The sequence below is a fragment of the Miscanthus floridulus genome, chromosome 8, assembly GCF_019320115.1.
Source record: "Miscanthus floridulus cultivar M001 chromosome 8, ASM1932011v1, whole genome shotgun sequence".
Lineage (NCBI taxonomy): Eukaryota > Viridiplantae > Streptophyta > Magnoliopsida > Poales > Poaceae > Miscanthus > Miscanthus floridulus.
In genome coordinates, this window is record NC_089587.1 from 20,921,817 (window position 1) to 20,940,126 (window position 18,310).

Below are 18,310 nucleotides of genomic sequence, written 5' to 3' on the forward strand. Positions count from 1 at the left end.
AAATAGGAACACACCATGCAGGCGGCTTGTCAGAAATAGGACAAGGTACAGGATAGACATGTCCATAACTCCCCTCCTTGTATGCACATTTATGGCACACCAAAGGTTGCCCAGTATACCACCTGGGTAGGTCATCAATCCCTTCCTGAGTCCACATTTATGAGACAGTACAGGTTGTCTAGCATACAACTAACATTTATGCATGCAGTCTAGTCTGTCCAATATAGCAACGCCACCCAAGTCCATTAAGTAGCCATTCTCGGGACCGCAGTGCGTAGACAGTTCGTGCATCCTGTGAATCGAGTTCCCTTATTAGATTCTAGAACAGACATTGTGCACCATGCTAAGCTGCTGAACACATGCCAGCGTTGGTTGGCAACCAGTTTTGTCAGCCATGCCCAGTGCACCATAGAGCATGTAACTACATCTGCCTGGATTGCCAAGGACTACATCAAGAAGCTTTGTGCCTACATTGCCGAGTAGACCATGTATCCCACTGGACCCTACAGGTTCTAGGATTCGCCCTTTATAGATGACCCTAAGCCTTCCTTTATGCCATCCCTAAGTAGCTCATGTTTAACTGAATAATCGCCTAACTCATCGCGCGGGTGCTAAAGAAAGCAACAAGAGACGTGGTATGTGTACGAGATGTGTCGAGTCTCATTGACATATCTGGGGTGTAGCAGTACGTCTGTAACGGGTATAAAGTGGTTCACCTCAAGAAATGGTCTGGTAATAAAGGCTCCTGTGTCTAGGGCCAAGCCTCGGTACCTCATGATGCCTGCATGTGCTGGCTGCAGACGGAGACTCAAGACTTCATACAACTTTTGCTCCATCGGGTGCAAACACGTAGGTGCCTGTTTCTCTTCTTTAAAAAAACAGCTATGGTCATAAGCTTAGCGATCATTTCTTTGAATCATTGTGACGCAGCAAGTTACTGCAACTCACACGGCACAGGACGCTGGGCTGCCGAAGCGCACATTCAAGCTAGAGGATGTCGCTGAATCTAGCTGCTCACTCAATAAGGGTGCAACGCTTCCGAGGACATCACGCAAGGGTCGCCCGATACGCGCGCCATTTTATTGAGCCATACGCAGTGGGGGAGGAGTAGCGTACAGATGAGGGCCAGTATGTAGAACACATTCCTGTAATCAGATATGTTGCTGGGTGTCTATCAACGTTTGTAATATATGGATACCGCAACCTAGATCCTATTTTAGGTAGGGACCGGGTTACCGCATCGCATGGGCCGCCTGTGCGCGTGCGCCGCCGGTATGTCATCCATACGTTTAGCTTTTCAGCATGCAAAGGATGCGTGGGCAAGGCCTAATTTCAGCACGCAAAAGATGCTCCTTTGGCTATCTACAACACACCTTGGTCCCAACATCTTTTGCACTGTTTTTTTTGTCAGTCTATTGATAATTCAGGTGATCGACACCTTCTTGTCACCCGAGTGACAGGACACACTAAATCACCTGATTTTAGCAAACAAAACAAATCGAGCGATTCAAGGGTCTACATCACCTGATTCCCATAACCACAAGATCCACAGGCAATGAACTAAACTAAATAGATCAAATCTAAAGACAAAGAACATAGGGAAAAACACAAAGCAGATAGATGGCGGCCACGAAAGGTAAATTAGGGGGAAAATAAAAGGGGAAAGCACAGGTAAAAAGACAGTTTTGACAGATAAGTTCTACGAAAGGAACATTAGCAGGACACTCAAGCAAGATTACATAGAAATCATACAGATTCAATCAAAACTAAACACGTAGAAAATCACTCGAACTTAAAATAAACAGGTACCTATTAGAAGTAATTCTGTACACCTTCAGTTACAAATAACTAATTACACCAAATGCGAGCCGAATCTACACACCGAAATAGTAAAAAAATAATATAATAAGATGTAATATGTCCTGCATATATAGGAGCGAGCTGACGTGATGCGATGAACACGAGTCCCTGTAGAAAGCAACGCGCACGTGACCACCTTGCTAACTAGACACCGACCCTGCATGACCAGGATATATATATATAGAGAGAGAGGAATGGGCCGTAGGCTACTGTAACTGCCATCTAACTCACTCATCAGTCATCAATCAAGGGCCCAGCAGCATGCACGGACGCGTACTCACATGCACACACACAAACAGATAGCTCATACATACACGCAAAGCAAGCAAGGGCCCAGCAGCATGCACGTACGCGTACTCGCATGCGTGCCGACCACCATGCTAATTAGACACCGACCATGCACGACGAGAATCTACCGTCCGCTGCTACGCGGCGCAATGCGTCTACAATGAGTGAGATGAGATGACAGGCGCGCCCCATGGCAGTTATTGTCGTGTTCCAATCTGACTCTGACCAAAACACATGGGATACCATACAGCAATGCAATCAATCAGTGACGCTAACAAGCGTTTAAATTTCCAAGGATGAGGCGCTCATGCCGGAAGTCCTTGTCAGCTAGCTCTCTCACTCTCCTTCCATTTGCTGTCAAGGTCAAGAATAACATTGTTTACAGCAGCCAAGATGGATTAACACACGGAACTGGAGCAGGCGATGTGACCAGCAGAGAGTGTGTGACCGTGTGAGCTCGCAAATGCAGGACAGCGACACAAGTGCAGTGTGTTTGGGGTTAGTGGCCATGTCATCTCGCGCGCCGAGATTTGCGACAAAGTTCTTAGCTATGTTTATGTGTTATCTCTAAGGCTTCGTTTACCTAATAACAAGATAACACAAGAATATTCACATGGATGTGCCGAATTCAGCTGTAATTGCCAGCCATCCACGAGGTTTGGAAGAATATCTGGCACATGCAAACAGGGCCAAATGCAGTTTCGTAAATCGAACCACCGAGTCCAGTAAAATCAACCAGTAAAAGAGTACACCTCCTCCAAAAAAATAAAGAGAGAAAGAAAAGGGTACACTGGCCAGAGAGGCACCTCCAACCAACCTATGTACGCACTGTGCTACCTTGACAATTTCTACTGCAAAAACAATGAGTCATATAAAAAAATATTTCACCAATCAAAGTTCCACATACAGCCCTTCAATTTCCTCCCGAGGCACAGGCACCAAACAAGCCTAACTGTGCACGGCCTCTACTCTAAAACGACACCACCATTCATAGCTTCCCAAACCTCATCAGGATCATAGCAGATTCCTCCGGGCAAGTAAAACGCCCACTGCCGTGCACACGACAACAGAGATCAGGCCATCTCGAGATCTCAAGTGTTCCTTCCATGTTAAGGGCTCAGAGACTTTCCTCAACACTTCACGGGACTGTTGTCTGGTGGTATCCAGTGATCCAGAGCTGTTGATCACTATGTCGGCTTTCGACTTCTTCCAGTCCAGCGCAAGTTGTGCGCTGACCCTGCTCTGCGCTTGTTCTTCAGAGCACCCATCTCTTGACATCAGCCTCTGAATCTGGGTTTCTGGGTTAACCCAGACCACAATTACTGGATTTGTCCACCGATCCATCTTGATCTCAAACAGCAGCGCTATGTCCAGGATGATAACCCTGCATCCTTTCATCCATAGCTTTGCTACCTCCCACATTACGCCCCAAGAAATATGCGGTGCCAGAAGACTGGGCAAAAAAAACAAAACTACAAACAAAACAGCCCCTATTAGCAACGGTAAATACTGGCATACAATGAAATGTTCAGCTAACCGGAACATCAACAGAAATAAGAAGAACAACAAACGGCAGTAAGAAGGAATCATGTCATCAAGCGGTACACATGGAAAATTACGCTAAAAGGCCAAAGGAGAAGCGGGTAGACCAGTGTCACAGGTAACTAATTAACTGTAACATCTCCAATGTATTTACTTTTATTTTCTCCAGCATTGTAGCATTGATAATGTTTTGTCTCTTCACGTTTAATGGTAACAATAAATAAATCAAATAAAGTTCGACAACACTAGTACTTACACAAAGAATGATGACTGGACAGTTGGCTCATGTGATACTGCATACTACACCAAAATCGACACGTGCTACTGCATTCATAAAAACAGAGAGTGAAAGGATGGAACATCTGAAATCAGTGAAAGGCGTACCGGTTTAGAAGCCGACGTTTTGATGGGTCCGAAAATACAATTTGCCCTAAGTGAGCTCTGTTAATTTCTCCACTTTTCAGATTTAGCAACATCCATATCCCACTTTTCTTTCTTACGACAATGACAGTAAGGTTGACAGTTATAGTTTAATACAGGCAAAGAAAACCACACTAGTCTGATCCCTATATGGCCTTGCATATTTAGGTCCATGCACAGTATCAATAGCAGAAGATGGTGTCTACCTCACTCTTGCAAAAGATACAGGTCATATGGGCACTGGCGCACTGCTGCTGGGTTGCTGGAATTGATCATATCTAGTCTAAAGGAACTCAATCATCATAAGATCTCCAACTATGCAGCACGTGATATTTGCTTAAATATCTATCCTGCATCGTTAAGTTTTCGTTCGTGTGCGCTGTTCTTAACTGCTGCTAACAGTTGGTTTTCCTCATGAATTTTTGGAAAATTGTGAGGAGCACAAACTGGATCTACATAACTGTTTAAGTTAAAGAAAATAGTGGGCAGATTCAATTTCAAGTCCTGACAAAACAGATTGATGTAGTGTCCAAACCAAATAATGCGATCCTGACCGATTTCTCTCTCAAGAATACAGATCTGCCCAACTGGTTGGAATACAGAAGATAGTAAATGGTAAGCTGCTGCCAACAAAAAAAGTAAAAGTGCAAACTGCAGATTTAAATGGAAACATGGTTACCTCACACAAAGCTTTAGAAAGATCATCCATGGTTAATACAAGACGTGTATCCTGAAAATAACATTTTTATAAAATGTGATAAGTAAGCAGTAAGGATACTAAACAAGATTTAACGCCAGGAACATGAAAAGTTCAACTGGTGAGTAAATACACCTTAGGCTGTTTGCTCTTATTGTCTTTGATAGGTGCTGCTACCCTGGCCTTGCAGTGCCTAGTTCAAGGGAAAGAATAATGTAATAGCAAAATTAGTGCACACAACTACAGCGTGTATAATGCATGTTGCTAAGAAAATCTTAAAATAGTTTGCTATGCTATATAGTGAAGAGTAGACTGTGTCATACACTGACAAAAAAAACCACAAAATAAGCAAACTTACGCAATATAATTAACTGTAACATCTCCAATGTATTTACTTTTATTTTCTCCAGCATTGTAGCAATGATAATGTTTTGTCTCTCCACGTTTAATGGTAACAATAAATAAATCAAATAAAGTTCGACAACACTAGTACTTACACAAAGAATGATGACTGGACAGTTGGCTCATGTGATACTGCATACTACACCAAAATCGACACGTGCTACTGCATTCATAAAAACAGAGAGTGAAAGGATGGAACATCTGAAATCAGTGAAAGGCGTACCGGTTTAGAAGCCGACGTTTTGATGGGTCCAAAAATACAATTTGCCCTAAGTGAGCTCTGTTAATTTCTCCACTTTCCAACAAAATATCATTCCCGAAGGCTTTTACAACCTTCTTCCAACCTCCACTGCCTTTCTGCACTACATCCTATAAATGCATGGTTTTCATAACCAGTACAATGTTTGTAAAGCAAACACAGTTGTAACTCCTCACAAGCTTACAGCATCCAATACAAATTTCAGAACTCTGAAAATATAATTATCAACCATGCTTTCCTGTGCTGATCTTTATCAGTGACGACCATGTGGATCCTCGGCGGCGTTCCCGGCAAGTCGCAGGGCCTCAAGAAAAGGAAACACAGAGACGTCAGTCAAAACCTAACCAAATCGAGAAGGCCGCAACAACCCCATCGAGACTGAACCCTAGATACAGACTGAGAAGAAGGGGACGCAAACCTGGACGGCGTCGATCTACTCGAAGACAGCGGCAAGGTGGGAGTACCCAGCTTGGGCAGAGATGAAGATGAGGGAAGCGCTTGCAGCAGAGGCCGGTCGTGACCCAAGCGCCGTTGCCGCCGGCAAGGGCCACCGGTTCGCGCAGCTGCCGCAGCTGGACCCGTAGCCGCCGGGGGGGAGGAAGAGGACACGACACGATTCGTCCGCGCAGCGAGGTGGTAATGTTCCGCGCGGCCGAACCACGGCCACGTCGAGGCCCCGGATGGAGTCCTTGAGCGCCCCCACGCCGGCCGCGATGCAGCGCGGTCCGGCGGGACGGACGCGGTCGCGCCGTCGCGGGGTATAGTGGTCACGCCGTCGGGAGATGGAGGGGTAGGGGAGGAGGAAGCGGGCGGGGGAGGGGTGGCCGCCGACGCCGGAGAGACGACTGACGGCTGCGGCGCTGACAGTGCCATGGAGCTCGTCGGGGCTAGGGTTGCAGGGGAAAGAAGGGAGGAGCAGAGGAGGAGGAGGCCGGCGGGGGAGGGGGCGGTGCCAACGGCGAGATGGAGCTCGTCCGGCTAGGGTTGGTGGCGACGGGGTCGGGTGCCTGTGTGAGTGAGAAATGGAAATGGGGATGTGATGAGAACCGGAGATGGAGACGGGATGGGAGCCATGCCGGTCGGTGCATGGTCGGTGGCCCATCCAGTGCCGATCGTACAAGCATGGTCGGCGCAGGCATTAAATGTTCGTCTATCCGACCTGTTTCTATCCGACTGTAGTACGGAGCAGATGCATGAAGGCTGGCTGGGACGCGCTTCATCTGAGCCGTGAAATTTATATCTAACGCACCAACTAAAAAGAACGTACGTGGACGCTCTGGGAGGCCGCCGATTCGGCGCGCCATATATCTTTAATATCCATCTCAATCCACGTGTATATATGTTAGAGTAAATCACGAAATAATTTGATATCAGGAGATAAGCCGGACTATGACTTCGAGAACAACAGTTGGAGAGTGAAAGATTTATGTCCTAAGCTCAAAGAAGTCTGAGGATGCAATGCCTGCCACTAGACACTTCGCTCAAATGTTGTTCCGTGTGATGCAGTCCATATGGACAAATTGTAATAATAGGGATACCATCATGCTATTTACCCTCAAACAGGTATTTGTGGTGTATGACGGTCACTAGCTAGATAATGAAGCTAGTGATAGCGTAATGTTTCCTGCGCGACGAGCCGACGACTGAGACTACCACGGTCTATTTTTGTAATGTGGATTTCCCTTTGAGTAAATCGTGCTTCATTCCGCCTACAGTCGTCTACTTAAACCCTCGTGCTGCTCTTTTGGGCCAGCCATGATTTCCTTTCACAGGCCATTATAAAGGAGTCGTCTACTTAGGCTCAAACTGCCTTCAAGATCCTCGTGCTGCTCTTTTGGGCCAGCCATGATTTCCTTTAATTTCTTAAACCCTTGTCCTAATATCTTAGTGTTGACGTCTTTTCTGATCACACACCGAGATAGCTTGAACGCTCATGCCACGCACCGTGGTGGTTGTTAATTAGCGAGCCTGAGAAATTCGACCTAACTAGTTTTAGAACCCGGGCTTCTGCAGGAAACGTTGCGAAATCCCACGAACGCCTCTCGAGTATACCCATCGGGGAGGCGCACTTAAGGTTGATCTAGGGTCGGCAAGGCCACTTAGATTGGCCACCAATCTCGTTGAGAGACACGTAGAACAACAGGTATAGGGTTTGAAAAGTAGAGTTTAAGCGATAAAGTAAAATAGCAGATTGGTTTTGTTTTTGATTCATTGGGTACCTCAATCAACCGTGGACCTCTCATAAATAAAGAGGAGTTTGATCTTGTCCCACTAAAAAATGAATCTAGATTGAAATCCACAGGTTTCCTAGTTTTTTATTTGGACTGGACAAACCTGGCCTAGCCGGCTCCTGTTGGGTGATTCTTCTAGAAACTCTAATTTCTTCATACGAACTCCAAAATCGATGATTATATGTGTTTTTTTTTATCATCTCAACAAGAGAAACCCGGGGGAGTCCATTCTACGTTTTGAGGAAGTCACCAAAGCTGACATAGCCGGTTTTCAAACCTGGTTTAGGCTGTTTTCAAAGTTAATCTCTTTCGGCCAAATTTAAGTGTAAACACTTAGACCCTTTTTATCCCCTTTCCTTGTTGTTTTTCTATTTTCCTCCCAAACTATGGTTTTGCTCTTTCTGACTTTTTTTAATGTGGTTGCATCAACTTTATATTACACTTACTTCTTCTTGATGAAATATGTACACGTTCTAAAGAACATGTCACCAAATATATATATATATATATATATATATATATATATATATATATATATATATATATATATATATAGTATTTCTATATTGTACCCTAGGTAATAATAATATTCAGTACCCGAGTCATCCCGCCGCCAACCGATTCCGATCCGCCGAGCCACCCCCCAGCGCGACCGAACCCGCCTTCCTTTCCTCCACGATGCCTGCCGCTTTTTTTTCTCTGTTTTTTTTCACCCATTTATTTTTGTTCGTCCTCCTCCTTTTTTCCTAGGGTTACCCTTTTTCCTATCGTGGGCAGCGGTAGTTCCTCCTCTGCTCGGCGGTGTGACGGCGCCCTCTGCCCATCCGCAACTGGCAGCGAGCCGGCGACGTCCAGCTCCACCTACTCCCATCCTTGATCCACCACCTCCTCCCTCCCTCCCTCTTCTCCACCAGCAGCGGCGGCGGCGGCGTTTTACCCGCATGGCCCCTCCGCCCCCGTCGCAAACTCCCGGAGAAAGGAGTAGCGACTCGCCTGGCGACGCCGTCAGTCCGCCGCCACCGCCGCTCCTGCATGTGCTCCTGCCACAATGGTGGCAGATCCAGGTGCCCCTCCTCCAGATCCCCTTCCCCAGCTCCTCATTTGCAGCATCTTCTCCTTCCCTTCCCCTTCCCCTTCTTGATTCGATTTGATGATTCGAGTGCAGGATGCGATCCCTTGAGCTTCTCTTGGTCTGATGCGAGTGTTCGTTTGTCAGCCCAGTCGTTGAGGAACCACCACGGCCAGGAGCTCCTCTTCACTAGCAGCAAGGTTGAGTCTAGGTCTAAATCTCTAAATTTTTTGTTGCTTTATGCTTGTATATTTATTATCTTATGAATGGATGCAACAACAGTCACTTGATTGTCATTCATTTTTCAGGCTTATTGATGGCAATTGTAGCCACATATCATTGCATTGCATGTACCCTGTAGGTACAGTCTTGCTGCATTTTTTTAATTTTTTGTGGTCAACAAGTTCCCTGTTCGGCTATCATTGTTGTTGCCTTTATTATTGTTGCACCGGGTGGTATTCAGACAAATCAATGTATTGCATATTGTTACTGATTTTCCAAAAATAAATCGCCAATTTGACTCGTTATCCGGTTTTTAGGCTGCTCTTCATCAAGGGATTATGTTGTCTTCATCCTAGTGAACTGAGCAGAGCATGGGATTATCTCTTACTACTGGATTTTTGTACCAACTATCTTTGCCAGGATTCCTCCCTGTTTATTGACACCCTTTATGTCCTGTAATTAGGAATCCCTGGTCATGTGTCCTAGTTCCATTTTTCATCATATAATCTAAAAATTGCACCGAGTTCTCTGTCATGCTTAATGGAACTATATCAAAAGTCTCCTGCTAGCTGGCCAAATAAGTATGCACAGGCACACTCCATCAGCAACAGTGGCGTGCCGCTAGCACAAAAAAGGTATGCTGGAGAATGCTCTACACTTTTTTGGACTTATCGCTGTCTCCACCAGTCATAAATTTGGCATTGATTTTATGACTTATCTATCTTGATCTATGTATGCACCTGTTGATATTACAGATTTAAGGTTTCTGACTGTTAATCATTGTGGCATGCTTTTGACAATTGCATGTGTGAGCACCTGATGCTCATATGCTCTTGAATCCCAAAGCTGATCATTGTTGACCATATGCTCATGTATTCTAAAATTTCCGTATCCTATTATGCATGCCACTTTGCTTCCTGCAAGACCATTTGTATACTGCTCATATGCTCATCTTTAAATATGTACATCGCTGTATCTTGTCACTTTGATACGCATTTCATGATTAGAATTTCCTGTCAGAGTCGGGAGTCTAGGAGTAGTAGTTTTCTAATGGTAAACTTCCTCTGCTTACCATTTCCTTTTCAGCATGATATTTTGTTTTCTCGATGGGTGGCAAAGCATTTCATGTTGCTGGATGGTCTGTGATTGGAAGTGATGGAGTGGACGATGTTTGTATCTCTGTTAACCCATCCCTGAGTAAAGTGCTCAATTGCAATGCAACTTTTAGTAATTGATTGCCTTTAGTCAGTAGCAGTGTACTCTATGCAAAGGCATCAATGTTGCTGCATGTTAGTTTCACCTTAAAGTTAGGATTTGATTTTTTACACTGTCTGAACATTTTAGTTTATTTGTTTTTACATGAATTCTACTACTACTAGTTAGGATGTTTCTCCGCTAGCATTCCTGCGCTTTGTGTGGGAACAGCGGTCACAGTGGGCTGATAGCAATTTAGATGCATTCTTTACTTCTACAGTGAAACCAAATTTCTTCGATTTGCCTATGCCTTGCCTTGGAGGATTTAGTGGTCAGGTCATATTTCCTTTAGCCTACACTTTTGGCCCAGAGGAACTAAGCTCGTATGCTACTGTGATCTGCAACAGTGCAACTAATCTCTCCAGTTTATCAAATCTCTTTTGCTTAATGTGTTCGTTTCTTAATTTCTTATGTCAGTTCCTTGAGGTTAGAAAATTGGGAAATGACAATATTTATCAAACGTGCTCCTGCAGCGTCATCTGTTTGTATGCATTTTTGTGATATTAAATGTTAGTATTTGCTATCTGCCAGCTTGATTCAACAAACTTCAATGATGATTAGCTTTTGGTTATTAACTCATTGACCCATCCTTTGTCAGATGCCAGAAGTCAACATGCTATTTTAAAGTCCACTACTCTAAATATCTTTGATCATGCTTCGTGGTTAGAGCTAATATTTTCATCAGTGTTATTTATTCTCTTTTGTTCTTTCTTAGATTCTGTTTGCAAATCACAGGCGTTCTCCATCAAAGCACCCTCCTCCAGCTACACTCCATGATCACTCACAAAGGTCATTTTTTCTAATATTCCTGATTTGTAGGTGTGACTTATTATGCTTGAATTTTCATCATGTCAATTTTTTTTGTTCGTGACACTACGTATGCTTCGTTAGATAATTAGCCATATCAATATAGTCAAGTGATCTGTTTGGGTGACTAATTATGCTACATTAGATAATCAGAAGGTTATTTCTTTGCTATATGCATCTTTCAGGTTTTGAAAGGGCATGGACATTTTATCTTGTTTGCAGGATGTGCTGGCCAGTGGCTGATGGCGTCCTCCCGCATGGAGACCTTCTCGGATTTCGTTCCCCCCTCTTGACACCAAGGTCGCCCCAAGTTGAAGCTGTTCTCCTCCGCTGCTCACATCCGTGTACGCCAGACGAGTGGCGAGGAGCGACCAGATGCTAGTGTGGCTCCTGCCGCTGCACAACCGATGTCGAAGCATGTCGATAACAACCCACCTGCTCCGATGGCGCCAACCTAGCCTCAGGCAAATTCGACCCCCACAAATTTGGTCATTTTTTAAAGAAAAGCTGTGAACTGAGATGATTTTTGTGGTTCAATTGAAATAATAACATGAATGTGGTTACTATTGGATTAGACGTCCCTCCATATAGTTGAGTGACTTCATTTTGCATCTCTGCAGAAAATAGAGAATGTATGCATTGAAGTTTTAGTCTTAGAATATCCTGAACCTGGAGCTGATTTTTCGTTTTAAGTAAAATGATGTGCGTCCGTGAGGATTTCTTCGTATTAGTCTTCTCTATGCGCGTTCAGCATGTAAGGTTCCCTCTCCACTCTCTTTTGACTAGTGCCCAAACCACAGGCACCATGTGTAAGACGCCATATTGAACTTTTTTTTTGTTTCATGTGGTTTAAAAAAAATATTAGCTCAGTGACGCATAGTCTAATAAGATTTCGCCATTACAATTTCAACTTACTGTTCATGTCAGTGTGTATTATTTCTAGAATGTTCTTCTATTAGTATATTATAGATTGCATGTCAAATGTTCATTCAAGTGCTTAACTGAATCTATGGTACCTTTTATATCAGGAATTACACTGGCTTGAGTGGAAATCAACAACTTGCATGCAAAATGTTTTGTGTTGACAACTTGCATGTCAAATGTTGGTTCAAATGCCTAGCAACGATATATTAACTTTTTCTATAATTTATGCATGAGTGTATAGTTAGACTGATGATTTATGAATAGTTCAATTGCTGGAGAAACACTAAAATTCATCTCCTATGTGCCCATGCCATTAGTATTTTCATTGCAGGTATGGTGCTTCTGGGACCAGGATCTGAACCTGTCATGCCCACCTATGCTAAAATTGATTTGTCTGACTGACGATGTCGGTCTCATCCTTGTCCTGTTTATGCAGCCAGGAACGAGCAGAAAGAGAGCAGTACCTGTGTGTTGAACTGGTGTGCCTTCTTCCCTTCATTGCTCTAAAGTTGAGTATTTTGTGGTTTCTCCAGGAAGCCATTTTATTGTAGACTAATTTTAGAAGAAACCATTTTCTTCTAGACTATCAGGCTCTCTCTTCTATTTTGGTTCTCAAATGTCACCAACGAAATGTTGGGCAAAACATGTTAGCGCCAGACGGTTTGTTAACCAATTAGCTATGACCATAAATATTCATTTCTAGAAATAGATACAAGGATTGTTCTAGAAAACAGGTGGTCATAGAAATCCTAGCCTGCTACGTGACAATAAAAATATTATTTACAAACACGTTCCATAGTATGATTCATTAATAAAATTGTAATTGAGTGGATCACTTATTCAGTTAACTACTGATGCCGAGACACAAGAGTTAGTACTATTTTAATTTATGACATTATAAGTGTTGCTGCTGTGATATAGTAACTGTGGTGGATTAATTAGCAGCTCATTTTTTGCTCGATGCATAAGCATGGAAATTAAAACTTGAAACTTGATCAGAACTGCGGCTAGAGTTCGGTCAATTTTGATTGAACATCTAGCTATCCAAGTAGTTATGCCTCGGAGACTTCACTTATTCAGCTTATGCCTTTTCTGATCATCACTGCGGCTAGAGTTCACTTTTTTTATCTTGTCATGGCTTGGTGGGTTTTGTAGTGACGGAGCTGATGGCTGTGAAGTTCAGGTTCTGAACGAGGAGGGGTTGTGGGCTGATGGCCAAGTGAGACAAAAGTTTCTCCATGTTTGTGTGCCCCAGGTAGTTTGTGTCTTCCTCCTGTCTTCCCCTCGTTGACTCTGTCTTCCTCTGTGTTGCAGTAAACTTTGATATCTTTTCCTTTCCTGATGCTGCTATGCTGGTTTCGATTTTGCAAGAGAGAAATCCATTTAGATATATTCATATATATTGATTATGAGGTAATGCCAATGAGACAGGGAGATGGGGGAGAGTGTCATATGCTCACATCGAAATAGTTTGCATAACGACTTATAAAATTTTAATATTTATGTGGTATCATCTTGATAATTAACTGGATATGTTACCCCCACAAGAAAACCTGTTTTTAAGATTATATTCTAAAAATAATCATGTTTAGAAGAGGTTATTTCACTTGTTATTAAGCTCATTACTCCATCTTGCAGGTTTTAGAAGACGGTATAGCCATACTAATGCTTCTGAGGCAAACACCTCTTCAGCATCCCATGCCTGGAGTGATGGTGTGGCACTACAGTGGACGATCTTGTGCAAGATGTTTGCTGAGCACCACCATGGAGTCCTCGAGTGCCAAGAGCACCTAGGTGCTCGCACTGCCTCATGGCTCCTCGTAGTTCGCATGTTTGAGATGCACGATTGGACATGTTAATGTAGTGGTTCTGGGCTTTTGATGGCTCTTGTTTTTTGAAAGTGCTTATACCCTGCAAAAAGCTTTGTATTGCAAGGACAAGTCTTGCTTGTTCGTTGAAATTTGCTTATACAAACTAAATTTGTTTGAAAACTAAATTTGTTTGAAAACAAAATGTAATTTATGGTTATAAAATTTTGGATCATTTGAACTCTAGAAATAGAAACTTTCACGTTTAATCATAACTAAAATTCTTTGGGCTATAAATTAACTGAGATTGAAAAATGAAGTGCTATTTTGTCCGTTTGTTGCTGCATATCGGATTGACCATAACGCTTATTCCAAAGATAAAAAAGGGGGTAAAAGGGGAAACTTAGGACATGGCGTGAGGACATGGGCCATCAGCATTTAGCATTTCGAGAACTACCTGAACGGAGGCACCACCTAAGCACGTGTGGGTGAAAAAAAAAAACTGGCGACCGGGTCCTGAACGGAGGCAACATCTAAGCACGTGTGGGTAAAAAAAAGACGTGAAAAAATCAGCGTGGGAGGAAAAAAACGGCGTGAAAAATCAGCGTGGGAGGGGAAAAAAATGGAGGCCAGGAGGCGGGCTGCGGGTGCGCTGGTGGGCTGCGTGCCTCAGAAGGGGTCGGGTACTAAATAATAATCAGTACCCTAGGTACTATTTAGCGCAGTCATATATATATATATATATACCCGAACGTTCTCCTTGATCATATTAATTAGTCTTAGTTCCTTGTTTAACCTACTTCTGAACCCTAATTATTTCCTTCCAAGCCTAGTTCTAATCCTATCACAACCATATATTCGCCTGACCTTTATGCAACATATATGTGTACACGAACAAACACGAAACTGTTTATGAACACAAGTTCACTATATGACTCAAGATCACAGCACTATTCACGCGGCTGTCTCGTGAGTATTTTCCCCGTCAAAATAAGTGCACATCTCGCACTTCGAGGAGTCAAAGTTTGACTAAATTTTTAGAAAGTATTATTAACATTTGTATCTTTAAATATGTTTAATATAAAAATATATGATGTAATTCATCTAATGATGTTTATTTTGGTATCATAAACATTAATATTTTATTGTATAAACTTGGTCAAAGTTAGAATTTGTTAACTCCTCGAAGTGCAAGATGTGCACTTATTTGGAGACAGAGGGAGCATGTGCGTATGTGTCGGTATCCAAACCACCTACACTACTTGACTACTATGGGTGTTTATCTAATCACATGCTGCGAGGAGCATATAGAAACAACACATTAACACAGGCACATGTGAGGATTACCCTATGCTATTGTGCTAACCACTTGCAGTGAAAATTCATCACAACTAATTTTTTTCATCACAAATAATCTCACACATAATTAATAATTCATATATTCCTATATTAGTAGCTTGTTTGGCCGTGTGACGTTTGTGTCCCCATAACAACAAAAAATTGCTTGTTCCAAAGAAAAAAGAAAAGAAGAATAAAAGTGTGTATATAAGAAACAATAATAAGCTGGAAAGGATGAAGTAACGACTGATCTAACCTTTGGAAGTAAACGCTGCAATCTTCTCTTTATTATGTGTGTATTTATATTATGGTGGAAGGAAGTGATATTGGCGCGGCTCAATCAGTCACTGGATTCACCTTCATGTAAAAATTCTCAAAATTTAAAACACATCATCTGATTGAACCTCACCAATATCGCTCGCTCCATCCACCATGCAATTTATATATCTAGCAGAATACTGCTCGTCACGGATAGCTAAATAGTCCGCGTCTTCTTCGTCCTCTCCACCTCTCTCATCACATTATTATCTCTCTTTTACAAGTGCTCATCTAACATGCATATGCAATTATGGATGCGTCACCTATAGCTAGCTAGACTGAAGAAAAAATCAAGGCACGCGCGAATCGACCGACTGGTGATTGATAGATCTTCACATCTACCGTCCTGCTGCCAGCCACAAGCAAGACAATCGGATCGGCTGGAGATTATCACGTTCACGATAGGGTTCAACCGTTCAAGAAATATATAGGAAGAGTGCGATATAATAAAGCAGCTTTCGACAAGTGCTAGCTATGCTGTTGTGCAGGGTCCGGCGCTAGCTGCTGGTTGCAGTAAGAGTCATGTAGCACTACCAAGGCCTCCAACGATGTTGGTATTCCAATGTCCTCTCATGTAGCTACCTACCATATGTCTCCCGGTCAGGGTCTGTTTGGTTCGCCTAGTAGCTACTAAATTTAGTAGCTTTTAGTCACTTTAGTAACTTTTCAACCAAACACTATGACTAAACGCTACTAAAAGAGCTTTAGTCCTCTCTAATAACTCTGGAGTTACTAAAAGTAACTAAACCGTTTAGTAGCTACTAAAGTTTAGTAGCTCGAACCAAATACCCCCTTACAACATGAGTTGCCTAATATTTATGGTCTCCTCTAGGATATAAAGTTCAACTCCAATTCTATCCTAACCTTAATACAACTTAAATCGCAACTTAACAAATATTTGACACATCTAACTTGTTTATCTTGTAAATTCAACTAGAAATTGAGAATAGCGCACTGGCTTGGCATGTTGCCTTTTGTATCTCATGTGGACGAACTTGGAACGAAGAATTTAGGCTAATCAGCTAAAACAAAAGAGGCGTCCACTTCCAGTTATCACCTCATCTTGAAGATAAATACATGTTTGAAACGCAGAAATATTCATAGAGGAATTTCTCATAAAAATTAGTTCAATTTCACCAGAAAAACATATAAATAGAGAAGAGAAATAAAATCATGTGTTTTAAACCGGGCCTAAGTTTTTACCCTTGAATCAGTGCACTTTCAAGTTTGAACAAACAATACACAGTGAATAAATTACCATCATATATATGCTCATTTAATTACGTACTCTCGCCTCAAATTAACAACATAAATTACAAGGCAAATGTGACAGCACATCATGTCGTCCAACCAACTCCCTCATCAGTGGGCATGACCGAGGATCGTGAGGTGGGGTTCGAACTGTGGCAGCTCGTCCTCGTCGCCGTCGCCGTCAAGGTCAATGCCGCCGCCCGGCAGCACCACCCCCACGCCCTCGGGCTTGCACGTCTTGTCCGTGGCAGGGTTGCACCCGTACGCGGAGCCCTCGGCGGCAGCGGCGTCGGCGGACCTGACGAGCAGCACGCAGGCGAGCGCCAGCGCCATGGCGAGCAGGCACACGCGCGGGGACGTCGTCGTCATGGAGATCGATGTCAGATAGACAGACAGACACACGCTCACGGAAAGCTAGCTTTTTCGCAAGGTCGCAGTACGTAGAGGCCGGTGCGATCGCAAGCACGGAGGAGAGGAGGTGCGGACTTTGGCGAGGCGAGGGTGGTGCGGTGCAGCCGGGGTGCTCTAAAAGGCGGCAATGGAGTGGCTGCGCGCGGCCTCCGCGGTTGCATGGCGACCGGGTGTCACGGAGGCGCCTCTCGCGAGCAACCAACCGCCTGCCCAGCATAGACGTTACTATAGTTAGCACTGTGCTATTTTGGGACATTGAACCTGGCGCGCATCAAGCAGTCGGAATCCTCAAATTTACCGAGTGTTTTTATGTTTGTCGAGTGTATTCTCTTAGGCACTCGGCGAACAAGTTCTTTGCCGAGTGCTGCGCTAAAAACACTCGGCAAAAAAAAAACACTCGGCAAAGAGGGGGTTTGCTGAGTGTCAACAAAAAAACACTCGGCAAAGAGAGGGTTTGCCGAGTATAAAAAAAACACTCGGCAAAGAAATAAAATATTTTTCTGGAAAAAAGAAGAAAAAAAATAAAAAAAATTTTGCCGAGTGCTCAGATCTAAAACACTCAGCAAATGAAAAAAAAACCGCCTCCCGCTCTCACAATCTGCGCCCCAGCCCCTCCTCCCACTCTCCAAATCCGCCGCCCCGCCTCCCTCTCTCCAAATCCACCGCCCCGGCCCCTCCTCCAAATCCGTCGCCCCGGCCTCTCCTTCCCCTCGCTAAATCCACCGCCCCGCCTCCCTCTCTCAAAATCTGCGCGCCCGGTCTCTCCTCCCTCTCTTCAAATCTGTCGCCCCGCCTCCCTCTCTCCAAATCCGCACGCCCGGCCCCTCCTCCATCTCTCCAAATCCGCCGCCCCGGCCCCTCCTCTCCCTTTCTTTGGACGTCGCCCCGCCCCTCCTCTCACCTTTCTTCCCCGGATCCGGCCGCCACACGGCCCCTCCTCCCCAGATCCGGCAGGACCCCGCCCCTCCTCTCCCTTTCTCCGCTCACCGCCCCGCCCCTCCTCTCACCTTTCTTTCTTGGATCCGGCCGGATCCAGCCGTCGCACCACCCCTCCTCCCTAGATCCGGTGAGGCCTCGCGTCGGGGGCCCCGCGAGAGGCGGCGGACTCCGTGGTGGTGGGCATGGGCTTCATGGTGGTGGGCGCGATGGCCGGCCGCGAGGTGGTCGTGGTCGAGGCGGGCCCCAGCTTCGGCACCGGCAGCTCGGGCG

General features: G+C 44.2%; 2 protein-coding genes and 2 long non-coding RNA genes across 19 annotated transcripts; 1 reads left to right on the forward strand and 3 right to left on the reverse strand.

The window, feature by feature from the left end:
* Positions 1-3,162: 3,162 nt before the first annotated feature.
* Positions 3,163-3,570, reverse strand: LOC136468668 (dephospho-CoA kinase-like). Its single transcript, XM_066467158.1, has one exon. It carries the CDS (start codon positions 3,568-3,570, stop codon positions 3,163-3,165), a length of 408 nt encoding a protein of 135 aa, XP_066323255.1.
* A 376-nt stretch (positions 3,571-3,946) lies between these two features.
* Positions 3,947-15,512, reverse strand: LOC136471307 (uncharacterized). Its single transcript, XR_010761988.1, has 5 exons — positions 15,378-15,512; positions 5,305-5,772; positions 4,943-5,000; positions 4,790-4,840; positions 3,947-4,014 (listed from the first exon to the last, which is right to left on the reverse strand). It is a non-coding gene; the product is annotated as an uncharacterized lncRNA (long non-coding RNA).
* LOC136475932 (uncharacterized) lies at positions 8,461-13,986 on the forward strand. 16 transcript variants are annotated; one of them, XR_010763322.1, is made up of 8 exons: positions 8,461-8,763; positions 8,865-8,968; positions 9,077-10,159; positions 10,843-11,033; positions 11,274-11,515; positions 12,412-12,483; positions 13,131-13,230; positions 13,614-13,985. It is a non-coding gene; the product is annotated as an uncharacterized lncRNA (long non-coding RNA). The 16 variants fall into 16 exon arrangements; XR_010763323.1 differs by having other exon boundaries at positions 8,461-8,968; positions 9,077-9,129; positions 9,308-10,159; positions 13,614-13,984; XR_010763328.1 differs by having other exon boundaries at positions 9,308-10,159; positions 13,614-13,984.
* Positions 15,513-16,591: 1,079 nt separating the features above from the next.
* LOC136471308 (uncharacterized) lies at positions 16,592-17,198 on the reverse strand. The gene has a single exon (XM_066469038.1). It carries the CDS (start codon positions 17,057-17,059, stop codon positions 16,802-16,804), a length of 258 nt encoding a protein of 85 aa, XP_066325135.1. The 5' UTR covers positions 17,060-17,198; the 3' UTR covers positions 16,592-16,801.
* Between the last annotated feature and the right edge of the window lie 1,112 nt (positions 17,199-18,310).